At 43.1% G+C, this 19,770-nt stretch overlaps 2 protein-coding genes across 2 annotated transcripts; both read left to right on the forward strand.

Moving 5' to 3' along the window:
- Positions 1 to 584: 584 nt before the first annotated feature.
- tulp4b (TUB like protein 4b) lies at positions 585 to 11,781 on the forward strand. The gene is made up of 17 exons (XM_041848221.2): positions 585 to 699; positions 1,458 to 1,551; positions 1,831 to 2,100; positions 2,382 to 2,510; positions 2,638 to 2,799; positions 3,224 to 3,404; positions 3,579 to 3,686; positions 3,759 to 3,922; positions 4,243 to 4,467; positions 4,742 to 4,976; positions 5,241 to 5,385; positions 5,622 to 5,766; positions 5,927 to 6,020; positions 6,179 to 6,322; positions 6,496 to 6,797; positions 7,344 to 10,112; positions 10,341 to 11,781. The coding sequence occupies exons 2-17, from the start codon at positions 1,534 to 1,536 to the stop codon at positions 10,455 to 10,457; spliced, it is 5,208 nt and encodes a 1,735-aa protein (XP_041704155.2). The 5' UTR covers positions 585 to 699; positions 1,458 to 1,533; the 3' UTR covers positions 10,458 to 11,781.
- A 1,288-nt stretch (positions 11,782 to 13,069) lies between these two features.
- slc18b1 (solute carrier family 18 member B1) lies at positions 13,070 to 18,527 on the forward strand. The gene is made up of 14 exons (XM_041847057.1): positions 13,070 to 13,727; positions 14,122 to 14,264; positions 15,159 to 15,254; positions 15,459 to 15,532; positions 15,665 to 15,812; positions 16,142 to 16,298; positions 16,571 to 16,707; positions 16,919 to 17,020; positions 17,137 to 17,228; positions 17,328 to 17,423; positions 17,573 to 17,647; positions 17,751 to 17,844; positions 18,105 to 18,154; positions 18,295 to 18,527. The coding sequence occupies exons 1-14, from the start codon at positions 13,685 to 13,687 to the stop codon at positions 18,350 to 18,352; spliced, it is 1,365 nt and encodes a 454-aa protein (XP_041702991.1). The 5' UTR covers positions 13,070 to 13,684; the 3' UTR covers positions 18,353 to 18,527.
- The last annotated feature ends 1,243 nt before the right edge of the window (positions 18,528 to 19,770 follow it).

The raw sequence follows: 19,770 nt of genomic DNA on the forward strand, positions 1-19,770 counted from the left end.
AAGCTGTTGAGAAGCCTTTTGGACCTAGACTTGGCACTCCGGTACCGCTTGCCGTGCGGTAGCAGAGAGAACAGTCTATGACTAGGGTGGCTGGAGTCTTTTACAATTTTGAGGGCCTTCCTCTGACACCGCCTGGTATAGAGGTCTTATGTCTTATGCAGTCTTATGTGGTCTGTCTACATCTACATGTAAATCTGAACGTTTCTGTGATATGTCTGTAGAGCAGAGGGATGATTTTCCATAAAAGCAACATTACTTTAAAAAATATATATTTCCGATTATTGCTAGAGAAATATCTTCATCTGTTCACCCACTGAGATCACCACTGATATTTTATTTTCTAATCAACTGATTTATCTCTGCAAATAGCATGTCTTTGGTTGCGATCCAGGTCTTCATTATGGTATTCACACTGCGGGTCTCAGAAGATTGCTATATCATACTGATATGTTCCCTGATATTTTCAACACTTCTCCAGGATTTGTGAGATCTGATGATCTGCGCAGCGTGACTACAATAAAGACAAACTGGAACGCACCCAATGAAGCTTACAGGACAATGAAAAACTACATGGCAACCGGCATTAAAGGCGCACTGAGCGTCAGCTGAAAGCAGCTTGGCAACGCGACTGCACTTTATCATAAATCTATGGTGGACAGCACAGATCAAGGATAGGCCAGCGACCTTATATTTTATCAAGTGAGTTCTGCATCTTGTTTGTGTAGGTGTCCTGCATATTTTGTCAGAATTTGAATTGGTCAGATAAAGGCAAACGAGCCAGGGTCATCATCCTTTTTATACTGGTTCCTCTCCTCTGATTCAATCTAAACGAATAGCGGTGGATGGGGGTGATGGATTCAGTCTAAATGCATTATCTTCATTCACTATGACAGGGCGATTTGATTGATTCATTGATTATCCATCTTATTGTAAATATGGGAAATATAGCCGGTGGATACTGGACATATGGTGGGGTGGTGGATTATTCCTTTCGCGTAATGCCATTTAAGGGCTGATTCTTATTCCGTGTATTCATTGAAATCTACACGTTTTATTGAATCAGTATGGTGTTAATGACGTAACAGACTGATGTTCTCCGTATCTATGGAGACACGAACGCAAGAGTGTTCGGTTCAGAATGTTCAACGCAGTGTTGCATAGAGACCAGGATTCTAGACATTCCCATGTCATAGCCGAGAGCAATATTCATTTCAAGGTTGATGCACTGAATGGACAAGGCAGTGCTTTTCCTGTTTAAAGGATGCACCCTTTCGATTGAATCTATATAGGCTATGGATAACTTGGAATAAAAAAGCTGTTAAACAGGAAATGCCACATGTATTCTTTAGCTTTTTATTTATCCTTGACACAGAATAGGATGTCTCCATGTAGTAAATTGAATGCTGTGTGATGCCCTGAAATTTTTCATTGATAGATTTTCTCTATCTGGGCATTAGGAATTATCTCACTCTTTAGTGCACCATCCGAATGGAAACATGGACACCACCTACAAAGGAGGAATTGTAGTCAACAATGTCCAGGAACTATGAGGTGAGTAACATGTAGGCAATTATAATTCTATTATATTCTATGTTACATTACCTGGTCATACATTGCCTAGTAATGTTGAGTTATGACCTGACTGTATTGGATGGTTTGCTAGGCCTACCTCTTGGAGAAACAACCTAAGCACTGTAGCCTACCTAATAATCTAGAATAAAGCGTGGTATAAAAACACAAACAAAAAACAAACAAATAATCAAGTCAGTCAATGATACCCTTGAAGAAAGACACCAACCACTATATTCTCCTCCTCTGCTTACCTCCAAGCCTGGTCACTCAGTAGGGATGTTGGCTGCTGTGGAACATGGTCCCATCCTCTGCAGCGACTCCAACATCCTCTGCCTCTCCTGGAAGGGCCGGGTCCCCAAGAGCGAGAAGGACAAGCCTGTGTGCCAGCGGCGCTACTATGAGGAGGGCTGGTTGGCCACAGGGAACTGTAGAGGGGTGGTGGGCGTGACGTTCACATCCAGCCACTGCAGGAGAGACAGGAACACCCCTCAGAGAATCAACTTCAACCTGCGAGGACACAACAGTGAGGTGGGTCTTGTTCTTTTCCGAAACTGCGTTTATCTGCAGAATGAATCAAAAACACCTTCATATAAACACCCATATTTAAGCTGACAATCATCACAAAATAGCATTTTGTGTTAGTATGAAATAGACTATGTAGAGTAGGTGGAGGAAGTGGACTGTTTTGTATTTTCTCTCTTTCAGCGTGTGTATCCCATGTTGAATATGAATTGTATTCCACTTTCACATTTCTAGAGAGCCCCCTGTGTTTGTGGAGTGTAATAGCAGTTGCATACTTCCCTTTGCAGGTTGTGTTGGTTCGTTGGAATGAGCCCTTTCAGAAGTTGGCCACGTGTGACATGGAGGGAGGCATCTTCGTCTGGATTCAGTATGAGGGACGGTGGTCTGTAGAGTTAGTGAATGACCGTGGTGCCCAGGTAGGTATAAGATGCCCAGGTAGGATATTTTTTATTTATTTTTATTGGGAAAGATAACGTATTGGTGAAAACATTATGTAATGCTGGAAAGATAATATAATGGATGCATTTCTACTCTCTCCATCAGGTGAGTGATTTCACGTGGTCCCATGATGGCACTCAGGCCTTGATCGCCTACAGGGATGGGTTTGTCCTGGTGGGGTCGGTCAGCGGACAGAGACACTGGTCCTCAGAGATCAACCTGGAGAGCCAGATCACCTGTGGCATCTGGACACCTGACGACCAACAGGTAGGTACACCTGAACAAACCTGGTTTCTGGCTGAACCTAAACAAAACATTTAGCATTTATTGCCCTTTTACAAACAAATAAGATACATATTATAGTATTGACCTTTTTGTCACAGGCAAACAATATATTAAATCATCTGTTTGTTTCGGAGACACAGATTTAGCCTAGTCCTGGACTAAAAAACATGTTCATTTGAGATTCTTGCATACTTGTTTGTCTATTGCCTGTCCAGGAGATGTACTTGTACATCAAGCTGCCTCATGCTGCAGAGAAATTTGATAGGCTCCTGCCCCTATGGGTCGTTCTGGCTCGGACAAGGCTTTCTTACTCTTTGTCCTGGACTAGACTCAATCTTTGTCCAGGAAACCAGCTCCATGTATGTTTTCTCTCAGAAAATAATGATTCCTGCCCACTTTACTTCAGGTGTTGTTTGGTACAGCCGACGGTCAGGTGATAGTGATGGACTGTCATGGTCGCATGCTGGCCCATCTCCTGCTACACGAGTCAGATGGCATCGTCGGCATGTCCTGGAACTGCCCCTGCTTCCTAGTGCAGGACAGCACAGAAAGCGACACTGACTCTGATGACAATAACCCACCTCAAGGTAACACATTGTTTTAACGCTAGAACAAAGATCAAATGAGAAAGAGAACATCCATGTCTTGTACCTCTATCAAACGTAAAAAAGGAGATGTGATAATATTTTTTACCTCTACTGTGAACACTATGATCGTGCACATTGGCCAGGAGGCTAATGTGTTTATTTCTCTCTCCCAAGTGCGTATCCTGAAGCCCCTTCTGACAGTTAGCTTCATATCAGGAGACATCAGTTTGATGAACAACTATGATGACCTCGCTCCTACCGTCATCCGCTCAGGACTCAAAGGTAATTACTTTTTCAATCTTCTATATGTGGGGGGACCAAATGTGTCGTCGTGACTGAGTCTCTCCTGTTCAGATGTGGAGGTCCAGTGGTGTTCTCAGGGGGACCTCCTGGCGGTAGCTGGAATGGAGAGACATGGGCTCCCTGGAGTCCCCTCTGACTCTATCATGAGGAACGCCCTGGTCAAATTCTACAACATCCAAGGAGAACATATCTACACGTTAGAAACACCTGCCCAGGTGAGCTCCCTTCTTTGATTCACTTTTCTGAAATGTTATAGTATGATATTTTCAAACTGGTTATAATCTGTTTGTGATGGCATAATTTCAACCAGTTTTGCCTTCTGGGTAGGTCCTCTGACACGTATTAGTCAAAGTCTATAAGTCATCTGAAATCTTCAATGAATAACTACAATATTAACAGAAATTATACTTAACATGAAATGTACTGTTGCCACACTTCCAAGTCTTGTTCAGTGGGCTATGGAGAAAGCCATAGAATGTGAATATAACAGAACAGGGCTGACTGGAGACCTGCCTTGTCAACCTTTGCCTTGCAGTGTCCCATCACCACCATCTGCTGGGGCCACAGAGACTCTCGTCTGTTCCTGGCGTGTGGCCCGGTGCTGTACGTGGTGCGTGTGGAGCACCGGGTGGCCAGCCTGCAGCTGCTGTGCCAACAGGGCATCGCCAGCGCCCTGCGGGAGGAGAGGGACGTGGGCAAACTCAACATGCCCTCCATACTCTGCTCCTACGTCACAACCGCCTTCATACCCACCATCAAGGTAAAAGGAGCTTTATTCAGTTGGCTACTGTAGGTTATTATCTGAGCTCAAAGCCATCTGGACTTGTTCATTTCAAAATCACAGCACCCCTTGGTCGTAACCCTTCAATGTTTCTAGATCTGAAAGGTACAGGGGATATGCTGGAAGCTCCATCACTACCCTGAGTGTACCTATCCAGATCCTAACGATCTAAAGGGGTAAGGGCCAAGGGGAAAGGGTAGGGATAGTGAGCGGATTGCAACCAACTGTTCATGCTTTTCTCTTGTTTCTCTAGCCTCCTATTCCTGATCCCAACAACATCCGGGACTTTGTCAGCTACCCCACTGCTGGCAACGAGAGGCTGCACTGCACCATGAAGCGAGCGGAGGACAACCCCGAGGCAGGGGGACCCTGTTACACCCTCTACCTGGAACACCTAGGGGGGCTGGTGCCCATCCTCAAAGGCAGACGCATCAGCAAGCTACGGCCAGAGTTCATCATCATAGACCCTAAAACAGACAGCAAAGCAGGTGGGATTGTCACAGTAAAATGTATTATAATGTGCTTTCAAAAATAGATAGTATGTTACGCACAAAGAAGCACATTTTAGACCGGTCGATCACGATTGATGAGTTGGGCAACCTTACTATTGTGTGTTCAGATGTATATTGCCATTTTTTCCAGAAGTTCTACAGTTCTGACCTGTTCATAGAGGTTGAGTCAAAGATTATTTTTAATTTGTTGTTTGTTTGTTTGTTTGTTTATTTGTTTGTTTGCTTGTTTTTTTTCTTCAGATGAGGTGTGTGTGAATGCTATGATCTCCTACATGACTGACAGCTGTAACTGTTCCGACTCCAGCGACATTGAGTTGAGTGATGAGTGGGTCGGGAAGAAGTCACCTAAACTATCCAGAGGAAACAGATCACCCAAGCTTTCCAGGTATCTTTCATTACAATGGTCTGGACTCTGGAAGAATGACGTTATAAGACTAATGTTTACCATATTCAACCCTAATCCTAACCATTACCTTTAGTAGCTGATGTTATACAAAAGTTCAAGCTTCTTCAATATGTCATACTGATAATTATATTTGTTTTAAATGTTATTTGTTAATAATTTTAAATTGGTCTATTTTGCCTTTATTTGCTGTTTGTTTTGGTTGTTATCTGGCGTAGAAGGAACATGGAATCTAGAAAATCTCCCAAAATGTCCCGGGCTAGTCAGGAAGGCCCACGATCACCACGGTTACCAACAAAGAAGCCTCCAATTCGATCTCCCAGTCTGACGCGTCGAGAGATGTCCATGGATGGAATCTCTGAGGTATTGTCTGAATATGTGTCGTGTGGAAAGTAGGTATAGTGGTTCTTTAGTGGTTAGGGGCTGAAACTGTGGTTTCCGCATGTTTAGATTTAGCCACGTCTGGCTAGCGCATGCAATATCTACATCATTAAAAAATATATATATTTGCTTGATTTCACAGCATAATTATCTTGCTCAAGTCACGTCCAATATATGGGGGACAAAGTTCAAAATCGTTGGACTTGCTTCTTTCCTACCTGCTAATCTTGGTGCAGGTAAGATCTCAAAAATGTGGAGAGAAGAAAATGTACTGAAATCAAACACGGCCATATTTACAGAATGTATCTTTTATTTTTAAATATTCCTTTACATTGACTGCTCCATTTCAGATTTCATTCCAATTTGATTTTAGAAATGTTTACCTCTGTTTTAGTTATCTATAAGACCAGTTTGCTCCATCTACAACCAAGGCAGATGACAATCTACCTTCCGGAGGTGCGGAAAATATCACTTGACTTCATGAGCCTGCCTGTCTTTAACCCAAATGTCTTCAGTGAGGATGAGGATGACTTGCCAGGTAAGTCATGAATGAATGAACAATTAAACAAACTACCAAATAATTGATACTGGAATTAAGTATCACGTGCAAGTTTACATGAATTTCGGTTGGATGTTGACTTCTGTTTAGTAATGAATGTAATTCATAACAATACCTAAAGTTATTGGAATATTCTTTGACTTGTCTTTCAGTGATGGGACCATCTGGAGTGACAAGTGACAACCCTCCCTGTACGGTCAACATCCCCATTGCACCCATCCACAGCCCTGCCCAAGCCATGTCCCCCACTCAGAGCATTGGTCTGGTCCAGTCCCTGCTGGCCAATCAGAACATCCAGCTGGATGTCTTGACCAATCCCACGGCTATGGCTTCAGCAGCAGCGGCGGCGGCCGCTGCAGCTGCATCAGCCTCTATTGCAGGGCCTGATCACAGTCAGAATGCAGTAGCAGCACAGTACAGTGGGACTCTGGGAAGGTACTCCAACCCAGGACAGGTGATCTTTAACGGGCTAGAGATGGGTCCCCTCCTAGCTGGAACGCTACCTTCACCTCTGCCTCCACATCACCTCCCTCAACAACCTCAACAACAACGTCCTCAGTCACAACAGACACACCAACAACAGCAGTCCAAAACAACACAGCAGATACAAACCCAACAGCAGCAGCAGCAACAACAACAGAGAATTCAACAGCATCAACAACTACAGCACCAACAACAGCAGATTCAACAACAACAACTACAGCAGCATCATATACAGCAGATCCAACAGCAGCAGCAGCAACAGACTCAGCAGCACCAAGCACTGCAACAACAGCACCAACAACAACAGGCGGCACTGCAACAGCAACAACAGCAGATCCAACAGCAGCACCAACACTTGCAACATCAGCAAATCGCTCAGCAGCACCAACAGATGCAACTGCAGCATGAGCAAATGCATCAGCAGCAGCAACAAATGCAGCAGCAACAACAGCAGATCCGACAGCAGATTATAGAGATGAGGCAGCAACAACAGCAGCTGCAGCAGCAGCATCACCAGATACAACAGCAACACCAACAGATGCAGAGGCAGCACCAACAAATGCAGCAGCAAATGAAGCTGCAGATCACCTTGCCCCCTCCGCCTACTGGCTATCCCACCATCTCTCTGCAGCAGTTCCAGGTACTGCAACAGATACCCCACCCCAGTGCAGAGTTGGGACCAGAAAGAGGAGAGCAGGGGCATAGTCAGAGCCATACTCTGGGCAGGCCAAGTCTACCGCGGTCAAGGCCTCCATCATTCATTGACGTAGACAGCTTACGGTCTAGGCCTCCTTCCTTCATCGAAGCGGACACATCAAGATCTAGACCGCCGTCATTCATCGACATAGACACAATACGGACTAGACCTCCTTCTTTCATTGATGCAGATACAGGTACATTGCGGTCTAGACCCCCGTCTTTCCTCGATGTGGACTCCTCCCGATCCAGACCTCCTTCATTCATAGACACAGACACACTACGGTCCAGACCTCCTTCCTTCCTCGATGCAGAGACTTCCCTTGAGATCCAGATGAGAAAGGTGAACCCTCCACCACCCTACCCAGGCACCGTAGTGTCTGCAGCCACCGCCACAACCTCCACCACTCCTCAGACCCTCATCACCAACTGTGACAACCCTAGCATACTGGTCACAGCAGACCCGTGTCTGAAGAAAGACGAGTTCTCACTCCACCCAGTTGGTCTCCAGTATCAGATGGGATACGAGAGGATCACAACCTTTGACAGCAGTGGGAATGTAGAGGAGGTGTGTCGCCCTCGCAGAAGACTCATACGCAACCAGAACACCTACGCTGCTCAAGGCATGGGAGGTTCGGCCACACTTAAAGTCACCTCATCGTCTGACAGTAAGAAAGTCCTGCTTCCTTACAGCTCAGCAACTCTAAGCCGCCTTTCGGTGCCACGATACTCCATACCCAGCGGAGACCCGCCCCCCTACCCAGATCCAGCCAATCAGGTTAACATTAACACGACGACACTTCCTCCTCCCCAACGCATGGACAGTAGTCACATGATTCACGGCACCTTGCGACCTGACCGGCGAGACGTGGAATCCCGCCTGAAGGTGTCCCAGATGGTTGACGCTTCAAGGACTCTACCAACCAAGTCTAAGATCAACAGTGCTGCCCTAGCGCTCTCTTACCAGCAGAGGGTGCCCACGGCTCTGTATACCTGCACTCAGTGCAGCAGCAACAGCAGCAGCACCAGTGTCAGTGTTAGCGGTGGTGGTAGTAGCAGCAGTGGCATCGTAGGAGGCACTGTAGTGCGACAGGATTTCCCACCAGGAAAAGTTGCACATCACAGCACCATCATTGTTCACTCTAAAAGCACTTCCCCTCAAGCTTCTCAGTCGTCTTACAATCTGCTGAGTCCTATTGATAACAGCAGGGATAGGACTGTGTATGTGAACTCTGCCTTTACCGAAGACGAGACATTAAGTCAGCAGTGTCGTCACTTGACACTTGGGGAGGTTAGTTTGACTCTGAAACGTCCCCCACCATACCAGTGGGACCCCAACACCTCAGAGGAGTTCTGGATACCCCCAGAACAGACTATCTTAGCTCCCCCTCCACCACCAACGCACAAACCACCACCCCCGCTCATCTTCAGCAATGCTCAGCATCTGGACATGACACGGCTGCCTTTCGTACTCTCAACAAAACCTCCCAGCAGCCCAAGTACTGTTACTTTCCCATCGGGCTACCAGATCTCTCTGTCACCTTTCCCTCCAGGGGTAGGTCAGGGTGGATCCCCACTCCAGTCCATGCAGAGCCTTCCACCACCCAGCCCTCCCAACGAAGTAGTTGCCCCAGTCCCCCAGTTTGCCCAGCAGGACCCCAACCTGGTCTTGCCACCTGGATACCCTCCCAACCATGCCAACCTAGCTTGCTGCCCACTGCCCCCAATGTACCCAGGGGCCACATCCTGTGCCGGGCTTCAGCAGCACCCTGTTAGCCTGCACCCCTGGAACCCATATAGCCTACCCATGCAGGACCCGTCAGGCTCTGCCACCCTCCCCAGCAAGTCTCATCAGGTGTTAGAGAAGCCAGTCCTCTCCCCACCTCCTCCTACTGCTCCTCCTCCCCCACCTCCTTCACTTCCTCCTCCTCCTCCACCAACCGAGCTGCCGAAACCCAAAAGCCCTACAGAGGAGCTGGCAGAATCTGCCAGTAGCTTCCAGGAGCCGTCTTCTCCAAACCAAAGCCCTGTTCCAGACCGACAGGGGTCCGACAGGTTCAGCAAGAAAAGTCGTAAACGTCTGGACAGCCGAGCCGAGGAGGCAAACATGACCACCGTCTCAGAGGGAAAATCCAAAAAGGAAGGGCGCGCCCTCTCCGACTTCAACTCCCTAATCTCCAGCCCCAGGCTTGGCTGCAGGGAGAAGAAGAAACCCAAAGGCCAGAGGGAGCAGCTGAACAAAACCAAGAAGCTCAACAGGACCAGTACCACCAGCGAGTTCCAGGACAGTTCGGAGAGCGAGCCTGAGCTCTTCATCAGCGGAGACGAACTGATGAACCAGAGCCAGAGCTCCAAGAAGGGTTGGAAGAGTAAGAGGAGCCTGAGGATGGCCAGTGAACTGGAGGAGATTAAGTGCAGGAAGGCCAATGAGAGAGAGGACCGCGGGCTGGGCAGCCAGGGATTCATCTACGTCATGGCCAATAAGCAGCCACTCTGGAACGAGGCCACACAGGTCTACCAGTTGGACTTCGGAGGACGGGTCACTCAGGAGTCTGCTAAGAACTTTCAGATCGAGCTGGACGGGAGACAGGTACAATTTTGCTTCCATTATTTACTGAACCCTAGATACATTGTAAAAAAAGAATAATATAATATAATAATAATAAGAGAGAACCACCTATATATCATTTAGAATATGAAATCTGTTTGTGCTTGCTTTAAATATAAGTTTAGCATCCAGTCTCTCTGGAGGGGGGGGGGGTTGGGGAAAACTTCCTTATTTCTGTTTTCCTGTCTCTTTTCCCCCGTCTTTCTACAGGTGATGCAGTTTGGCAGAATCGATGGGAACGCATATATCCTGGATTTCCAGTATCCTTTCTCAGCAGTGCAGGCCTTTGCTGTTGCCTTAGCCAATGTTACTCAAAGGCTGAAGTAAGAGACTGCTCTAACCAGTGGTGTAGTGGAGGATATTTTGCGCAAGCGTTTACCCACCTTTTGCAGAAAAATGCATTGAAAGTATAGGGAGCGTTACATTACTCACCGCAAATGGCGATCAGTGTTTACCCACCTATGTTTTTTTACCACTACATCACTGGCTCTAACCCAACGCCACATATGTGTCATATACAGTATATGGCTCTGTTACAACGGACTCTGGTGCAAAGTGACAGAATAATCATAGATGATTATCCTGGGTCCTGTAACATGGGACTGTCAATGTAGTGCTGTGCTGGACAAGACGGTTAATGGGGCTATGAAATACACTTTAGTAAGCCTCACAACAAAGCTTCTTAGTAGGTAAGTTGTTCTTACTTACCGTACATATGCATTGGATTTAAAAACTGCCCTGTGGAGACGTGCCATTTTAAAAGACGTGACTAACATTGCAGGTTATAATGGTCATAAGAAAAGTAAGTACAATGTTGGATAATGTTGAAATAATGTATTGTGAGAGAGGAGACCATGTTGATTGTGGAAAGACAACATGATGAGTTTGAAAGTAAAATAGTTTATTTAGATGTTAATTCGAAGATCACTTCTATGAAGTGATCCTAGGAATATCCACATTTCCGTAAATTATGCCATAATTTACATGCCATTATGTAAATGTTATTGTAGGACCACATACCCTCATACGAGATAAATTGTAACACATTTATAACTAAATTGTAACATGTATATTATCAATATTAGACCTAACTTTCTGCCCATCATTTCATTTGGTTGAACCTATGAAAAAAAAAAATTAATGCATGTGTAAATCATTCACCAAAATCATCAAATGCATGGATCATGTATCTGGGGAAAAGTTTATACATCTGCTGCTAGATCGGTCAACTCATGTTAAATCCTGCAAAGAAAAGAAAAGTTATCCTTAATTTAATGCTATGGTGTATAAGCTTGGTTGGCTCTGTGTTTTAGTCACTGGGTGTGGTTATGATGCTACTTGAACATTGCATTTGAATGTGAAGTGCTTTGCCTCCTTGGAGTTTCTGCTGCTGCTTTTGATAGATAGAGATTGTCTGCATTATTGCTAATAGTGTGTCACTTGGTACTGAAGACATTGAAGTTATCATTTTTTATATTTTCAGATTTTAATAGGATTTTATTGACTCATTTGTGAACATGTTATTCAGTAATTAACATTTGTCTTGGGCTGCTTTATCTGAAAGTACGGTAACTGCCGAAATAATGGAAACACTTGAGTAAATGAGGGATACAAAGTATATTGAAAGCAGGTGCTTCCACATAGGTGTGGTTCCTGAGTTAATTAAGTAATTAACATCCCATCATGCATAGGGTCATGCATACAAATGCTGGGCAGGCCATTATTTTGGCTACCATGGCCATGCCCCCATAGGATGACAATACCCCCATCCACAGGGCACGAGTGGTCACTGAATGGTTTGATAAGCATGAAAACTATGTAAACCATATGCCATGGCTGTGTCAGTTACCAGATCTCAACCCAATTGAACACTTATGGGAGATTCTGGAATGGCGCCTCCCTCCAGCAGTTGGCAGAGTTTTTGTATGGAGGTCAATGAGAGAGTGTCGAATTTGGTCAACAAAAAAATGAATGGCTTATTTGCTACTTGAGGTTTATATGATCGAATAGAAGTTTCGTAATGCTTAAGTTGTTATGAGTGTACTGATATAAGTAGGACACGTAACATCCCAGCAACTTTGAGAAAAAACACTTTATATCGGAGTTGTCTCGAGTTGGCTATGGATATTCATGGCATGAGGCTAGTAGCATAGCATCTCTCGCCATTGAATACAGGAGGTTGACGTCAACGACCCTCATCAAATATTTTAAAAAGGATTACAATAATGAGATGTATCCACCAATCCAAAGAAAGGATAGGCGGGAGCTAGACAGCCCGCCATGCCGCTTTGTGGACAACGATTCCCATTGTTATCGCGGCGCTTGAGACAGTGTTTTCCAACACCATCAACAAAACACCAAATTATGGAATTTCTCTCAGAAGAATGGTGCCGCATCCCTCCAATAGAGTTCCAGACACTTGTAGAATCTATGCCAAGGTGCATTGAAGCTGTTCTGGCCCAACGCCCTATAAAGACACTTTATGTTAGTGTTTCCTTTATTTTGACAGTTACCTGTATATCTGCAGGATTATTTGAAAAAGTATTGTAGACAAGTTATGTGATGATTCAGATATTCAATGCTTAGCATTGTTACTCTACTGTATAATACAGCAATACTTCAATGCTTATTATTATCAATACAGATAGTGTGTGGTCATTGTGAATCAGCATCTCCACCTAAATGAATATTATTTTGTTGCCTAGATAGATTTTAATTTTATTTTAAGTCTTATACAATTATTTAAACCAGAATATATATCAGAAGATATATTATACATTAAAAGATAGGTCTACCATCCGATGTCCAAAAACGTAATAAAATGTATAACACTTATGTCTATTCATTGTGTGTGTGTGTGTGTGTGTGTGTGTGTGTGTGTGTGTGTGTGTGTGTGTGTGTGTGTGTGTGTGTGTGTGTGAGAGAGTGTGTGCAGGCAGGTCACCTGTGATACAAGTCAGTATTCGACGTCCATCCATGTCTGAGGACGTCGGGAGATGACGTGAAAACTGGCATCTAGGGGCAACAGTGATAGAAAGTCGTTAAAAAAATAAATAATTATGCCTATCCCAAACCTTAACCCTTACCTTAACCATTCGGAGTTAATACCTAACCTTAACATTTGGTAGTTCATGCCTAAATTTAAACCTAACCATACAAATTCTGAGTTAATGCCTAAACTGTGAGACGTGAGACTGTGAGAGCCTCAGCCAGTGTGTGTGTGCACTCCCTTTAAGGGCGGGACTTATCGAACATCACCAAGACACCCTTCTCACTCAATAAGTTAGTTCACATTCACAACTCTAGATGTCACAGGGCAACTCTCCAGACACACACGCTTTGGGGAATACAGTGCTCTTTCTACAGACAGGAGCCACGCTGTTTTTGACATGAGCGCCAGCACCGAAATTTCATTCGTAGATTTAACCAGCCAAGTTGTGATACATTTGGTTTCCCTATGTTGTTAACACGTTATGAAGCGATATCTATTCGTCTATTCGTGTAACAGGAATTTGTGACTTGAATAACAATCCGGATCAGCAGTATAATTTAATATGAATGACAACAATATGGATTCTGATCAAGTTCAACAAACAGGTTGGTGACATTACATAGAAGTTGCTGTTTTTCTAATAATAAAACATTGTTTCTGAGAGTTTATCTCTTTAAATGTCTAGTTTCAAATATCATTAAACCGTTTGTAATTCATCTAATGTAATTCCTACCACTACACATATTGGAAATGAGCTGTATTTCTCATAGAATGCACTTATTGGTTGCAACAACAAAAAAACAGTTGTTACATTGTTAATATGTTCTGTTTTCAGTCGGACTCTGACTGCAATTATGTACTCTAATATGGCTTTATGTTATGTTCTAATTAAAGGATTCATTTATTTCATAATGCCCACATATTGTGTTTACTGTGTGATTGATTGATAGACTGATTCACTCATTTATTCATTATTTGATCAATTCATTCTTTCTGTAGATGGCATGACGTTAGAAGAATCAACAAGTGGTCCTAATCAAAGGATAACAAGATATCAGATCCTCACATTGATATCAATGGCATCTGTCAACTTCAGCTCAATGATCTGCTACTCTATACTGGGGCCATTCTTCCCCAACGAGGTAATGTTCAATACCAACCATTTTATTTATTCATTGCTTGTGAAATAGGCTAAGCTGTCTGAGCAGTAATGCAGAATTATTATGCAGAATCATGATTTCTTTATTCAGATTACAGAATAATATAGCCTACAAAACAGAAATGACAAATGTTTAGGAGGGCCATAGTAAAAGTTCACTCTTAATTTTCTTGGTTGGATGTAGGACATCACTATATGACTGTTCAAGTGGTTGTCTGTGTATCATGTGTTGGACATGAGCAAAGCTCCTAAGGGCAATGATGTACCATACAATCGACACTCACACATCAACACAGGTCAGATGATAGGCTGTCCAGTGGACATATGCATTTCAGTGACCAGAGAGTAGTCTCTAGTGACTGACTGAAATCCCTGTTATAAGGCCTAGGCAATATAATGGTGTCAAAATAATGACATAACCAATCTAATGAAGTCATGACCACTGATATGATAGCCTATGGCAAGTGTCATAACTCAAGTAATGGCACAAACTTTCATGGGTGAGTTTTCCAATAACATCAGATCATCTTTGGCATTAAGATAATTGTTTGTCTATTGCCTACCAATTGACTGAAGGTGATCGAATTGCTAAAGCTGATCTATATGCTTTTGGGAAACTCACCCCAGATTATTAAATTTAGGCTAGTGATAAACTGACCTAAACAACACTTTGAGTCATGACTGTTTTATAGTCAGCTGTTGTGACTGTTGTCCAATTTTGTTAAGCACTGGCCCTCGTCTTCCAAAAGGAAAACAACTTATTGTGCACAACGGAAGCTTTTCAGCAAGCTTTTTGGTGTTTTGCAGTATTTGTATGTTTGATTATTGTAATGTATTGATAGTACAGGAGTATTATGTATCTATTGTTTCTGTACAGGCCATGAAAAAAGGAGCCAGTCAGACTGTCATCGGACTTATATTTGGCTGTTATGCTCTGTGCAATCTCATGGGCTCTTTAGTACTGGGTAAATATGTAAGTATTTGGAATTTCTAGGCTATGTACCAAATGACACCCTATTCCCTATGTAGTGCACTACTTTTGACCAGGCTCATAGGGCTCATAGAGAATATGGTGCCATTTGGGACGCACACATCCTACGTCTAGTCATCAGACTACTCTGCTTGCAACATGACTTGTCACACACATAACACATGCCTCCTCTCTCTGTCCTTTCAGATTGTCCAGATCGGGGCAAAGGTCATGCTAATTTCTGGCTTATTTGTGTCATCGGGGTGCACCATTATCTTTGGGTGAGTGAGTTATCCATCAACAGACACCAGCTAAAGTGCCAAAGCACATTTCTAAGTGCCCTCCTCAACATTTTACTCAACTTGGACAAATACATATTTTAGTCTAAAACTTTTCCTCTTCTTGTTTTGCAGCTTACTCGACAGAGTTCCTGAGGGAGCTACTTTTATTACTCTGTGCTTTATCGTAAGGTCTGTTGATGCTGTGGGCTTCAGTGCTGCAATGACGTCTTCTTTTGCAATTTCAGCAAAAGTTTTCCCAAACAACATAGCAACTGTTTTGGTGAGTTTAGTCAACCAACCCTTGTGTAAGGGTCTGCCTGGTATGTTATGTGTAGGCATTAGACACCATGCTCAAACAAAAAAGCATTATGGTTTAGGTTGTTTAAATGTTTTGTATCCAAAGAGTTTTGCCCAATTCGTGTTGTGGCTGTCTGAAAGCCTCCTTAGCAACAGGCATCGTGACTAGTTCCTCTATTTGGTCATAATGATATGATGATGATACAATTGGATTCTGTGTGGAATTGTAAACAGAAGCCTGTTGGTACGAGGTAAAACTGCATGTGCACATTTACTATGTTGAATATTAATGTGTTGTGTTTGTCTTTTCAGGGTAGTTTGGAGATCTTTACAGGGCTGGGTATGATACTGGGACCACCAATAGGTGGTTGGTTGTATCAGTCATTTGGATATGAAGTCCCTTTCATCGCTCTGGGATGCTTCCTATTTCTCATGGTCCCCTTCAACATGTACATCTTACCAAGCTTTGGTAACTGCTTATTCATGATTTATGAACTTTTAACTAATAATGATCTGTCTATAAACTAGTTACATCCTTTACGTTCCCCCATTGAAGAATAAAGTGTGTAAATTGTTAACTGAATGTTCACGTTTTCTGAAATCGAAAAGAGACCGACATTTTGAGACCACATTGTTTGTATTTGTCATTATGACAATATTTTGTATTTTGGGGGGGATTCAATTATTCATGTGATGATATTTCGTGCTTAATTATATTAATCTGTTTGTTCCATTGTTCAGCTGCTGATCCTACCAAGGACTCCTTCTTCAGGCTGTTCACGCATCTGAAGATAGTCCTTATTTGCTTTGCAATATTCACCCTGAGCTCTGGACTCGGCCTTCTGGATGCAACCTTGTCTATATATGCCATTGATAAGGTAAAGCCAGGCATATACCACGGTTGCGGTGAATTCCATTTCAATTCCGTTTACTTACTGAATTGACTGAACTGGCATTTTCCAAACCCTGGTATAACTGAAAGCCTCATATCTGAAAATATATTTATGTCACATTTCAAAATGCGATTGTTATGTCCAGTAGGATGGACCTCGATACCTTAATATGTTTCTCCTTTGTTTCTACATGTAGTTTGACCTCTCTCCAGGTTATGTGGGTCTTCTCTTGCTTGGCCTGTCATTGCCTTACTGTCTGGCCTCACCTCTGCTTGGTATCGTTAGTGACAGGTTTCCTGTGAGTATAGTTAACCCAACACTATACCAACCAATACTAGTGGTGTATCGTAGTCACAACTTCTCTTTTACACACATAGACAACAATGTGATTTTACCTTCTGGTTGTGTTTCCAGTCCACGAGGCCGTGGTTGATGGTGCTAGGAGGCTTGTCTACAGCAACAGGTTTCTGGTTCTTAGGTCCTGTCCCCATTCTGCAGATACAGAGGTCCGAATCTGTTATTATCAGTGTGAAATGCATTATTATTACTATAATTGTACTACTATTATACTAACAAGAAGAATTATACTTATTTTGTCTCTGTAGTCAGCTGTGGCTGTTGGTCTTCATGCTGGTTGTCATAGGATTCTCTCTAGGCATGATTGCCATCCCCACCTTCCCTGAAATACTCAACTGTGCATAGTGAGTTCACCAGTCACATACACACCAGGGCACGTACACACACACACACACTATATTTGCAATGTCCACTTTCACTTAGAAAAACAGGTGTCATCATAATGCATGAGGTGCAGAATACGGAATAATATTTAAAACATTTCCGATGGCAGTGAAAATGGATTTGAGGAGGGGCTGAGCACTCTTGGACTGGTGTCTGGGTTGTTTGGAGCAGTGTGGTCCATTGGGTATGTGCTTAATATATTTGTCATATTAACTCTCTGAGGCATGATTTGAGAGTTGGAGTTTGGAGATATGAATCCTAAACAAAGGTGTGTTTTATTTGTTCAGAATGTTTTGTGGTCCAACGCTCGGTGGCTTCACCACACAGCAGCTGAGCTTTGAGTGGGCTGCTTCTGTTCAAGGAGGCCTGGCCTTTTTAGCCGTAAGTACGGACATTTACGTATCCTATTATACACGGTTCCATACTGTCAGTCCTGCCTCGACACTAATGACCCAATGGATGGGTAACTCAAATGTCTGTGCTAAATTGCTGACTTGGACATCAACACATTATTTATGCTAGTTAGTAAGAGTAATTTAGGTCACATGGAATTTTGTAATGTTTTCCACATGGATCTTAGCCCTGGGCCAAGTAAAAAACGGGGAAATCTGAATAAGACTAATGCTTCCTCCTCTCCTCAGGCTTTCTTTCTTGGTATATATTTTATCTGTCAAGGAACACAACAAAGAAGGTAATGATTCCATAATATATTTTGTTTATTGACATAAACAAGTAGAAAATAAATGTTGAGAAAGCCATTTGAAAAGAGTAACTGGTTCGGATAAATGTTTATTTGTCCCTGAATTTGCTTTTATTTGTTTGGATGTAAAGGGCTCCTCAGATTGAGAGGAAAAGACCTTCAGATGAACGTACCCGTCTTCTGTCCTGAACAACAATCATCCACCAGGAACATGTACAGTGTGAGATGGGTACCAAACACTAAACACCACTTCTTAATACATTATGTGAATGTATTGCTAGAGACTGTGATAACACAGATAGAACAATGAGAAGATATTTCACCAGATGTACACTACCATTCAAAAGTTTGGGGTCACTTAGAAATGTCCTTGTTTTCGAAAGAAAAGCAATTTTTTGGTCCATTAAAATAACATCAACTTGATCAGAAATACAGTGTAGACATTGTTAATGTTGTAAATGGCTATTGTAGCTGGAAACAGCTGATTTTTAATGGAATATCTACATAGGCATACAGAGGCCCATTATCATCAACCATCAGTCCTGTGTTCCAATGGCACGTTGGGTTTGCTAATCCAAGTTTATCATTTTAAAAGGCTTATTGATCATTAGAAAACCCTTTTGCAATTATGTTAGCACAGCTGAAAACTGTTGTCCTGATTAAAGAAGCAATAAAACTGGCCTTCTTGAGACTAGTTGAGTATCTGGAGCATCAGCAATTGTGGGTTCGAGTACAGGCTCAAAATGGCCAGAAACAAATAACTTTCTTCTGAAACTCGGCAGTCTATTCTTGTTCTGAGAAATGAAGGCTGTTCCATGCGATAAATTGCCAAGAAACTGAAGATCTCGTACAACACTGTGTACTACTCCCTTCACAGAACAGCACAAACTGGCTCTAACCAGAATAGAAAGAGGAGTGGGAGGCCCTCTATTCTCTGTGTATATCAATGATGTCACTCTTGCTGCTGGTGACTCTCAGATCCACCTCTACGCAGACGACACAATTTTGTATACATCTGGCCCTTCATTGGACACTGTGTTAACAAACCTCCAAACGAGCTTCAATGCCATACAACACTCCTTCCGTGGCCTCCAACTGCTCTTAAAACGCTAGTAAAACTAAATGCATGCTCTTCAATCGAACGCTGCTTGCACCTGCCCGCCCGACTAGAATCACTAATCTCGGCGGGTCTGACTTAGAATATGTGGACAACCACAAATACCTAGGTGTCTGGTTAGATCGTAAACTCTCCTAAACTCACATTAAGCATCTCCAATCCAAAGTTAAATCTAGAATCGGCTTCCTATTTCGCAACAAAGCCTCCTAACTTTAAGCATCAGTTGTCAGAGCAGCTTACCGGTCACTGCACCTGTACACAGCCCATCTGTAATTAGCCCACCCAACTACCTCATCCCCATATTGTTATTTACATTGTTATTTATTTTGCTCATTTGCACCCCAGTATCTCTATTTGCACATCATCTTCTGCACATCTATCACTCCAGTGTTAATACTAAATTGTAATTATTTTGCACTATGGCCTATTTATTGCCTTACCTCCATAACTTACATTTGCACACACTGTATATAGATTTTCTATTGTGTTA

This window comes from Coregonus clupeaformis, chromosome 25 (genome assembly GCF_020615455.1).
Source record: "Coregonus clupeaformis isolate EN_2021a chromosome 25, ASM2061545v1, whole genome shotgun sequence".
Classification (NCBI taxonomy): domain Eukaryota; kingdom Metazoa; phylum Chordata; class Actinopteri; order Salmoniformes; family Salmonidae; genus Coregonus; species Coregonus clupeaformis.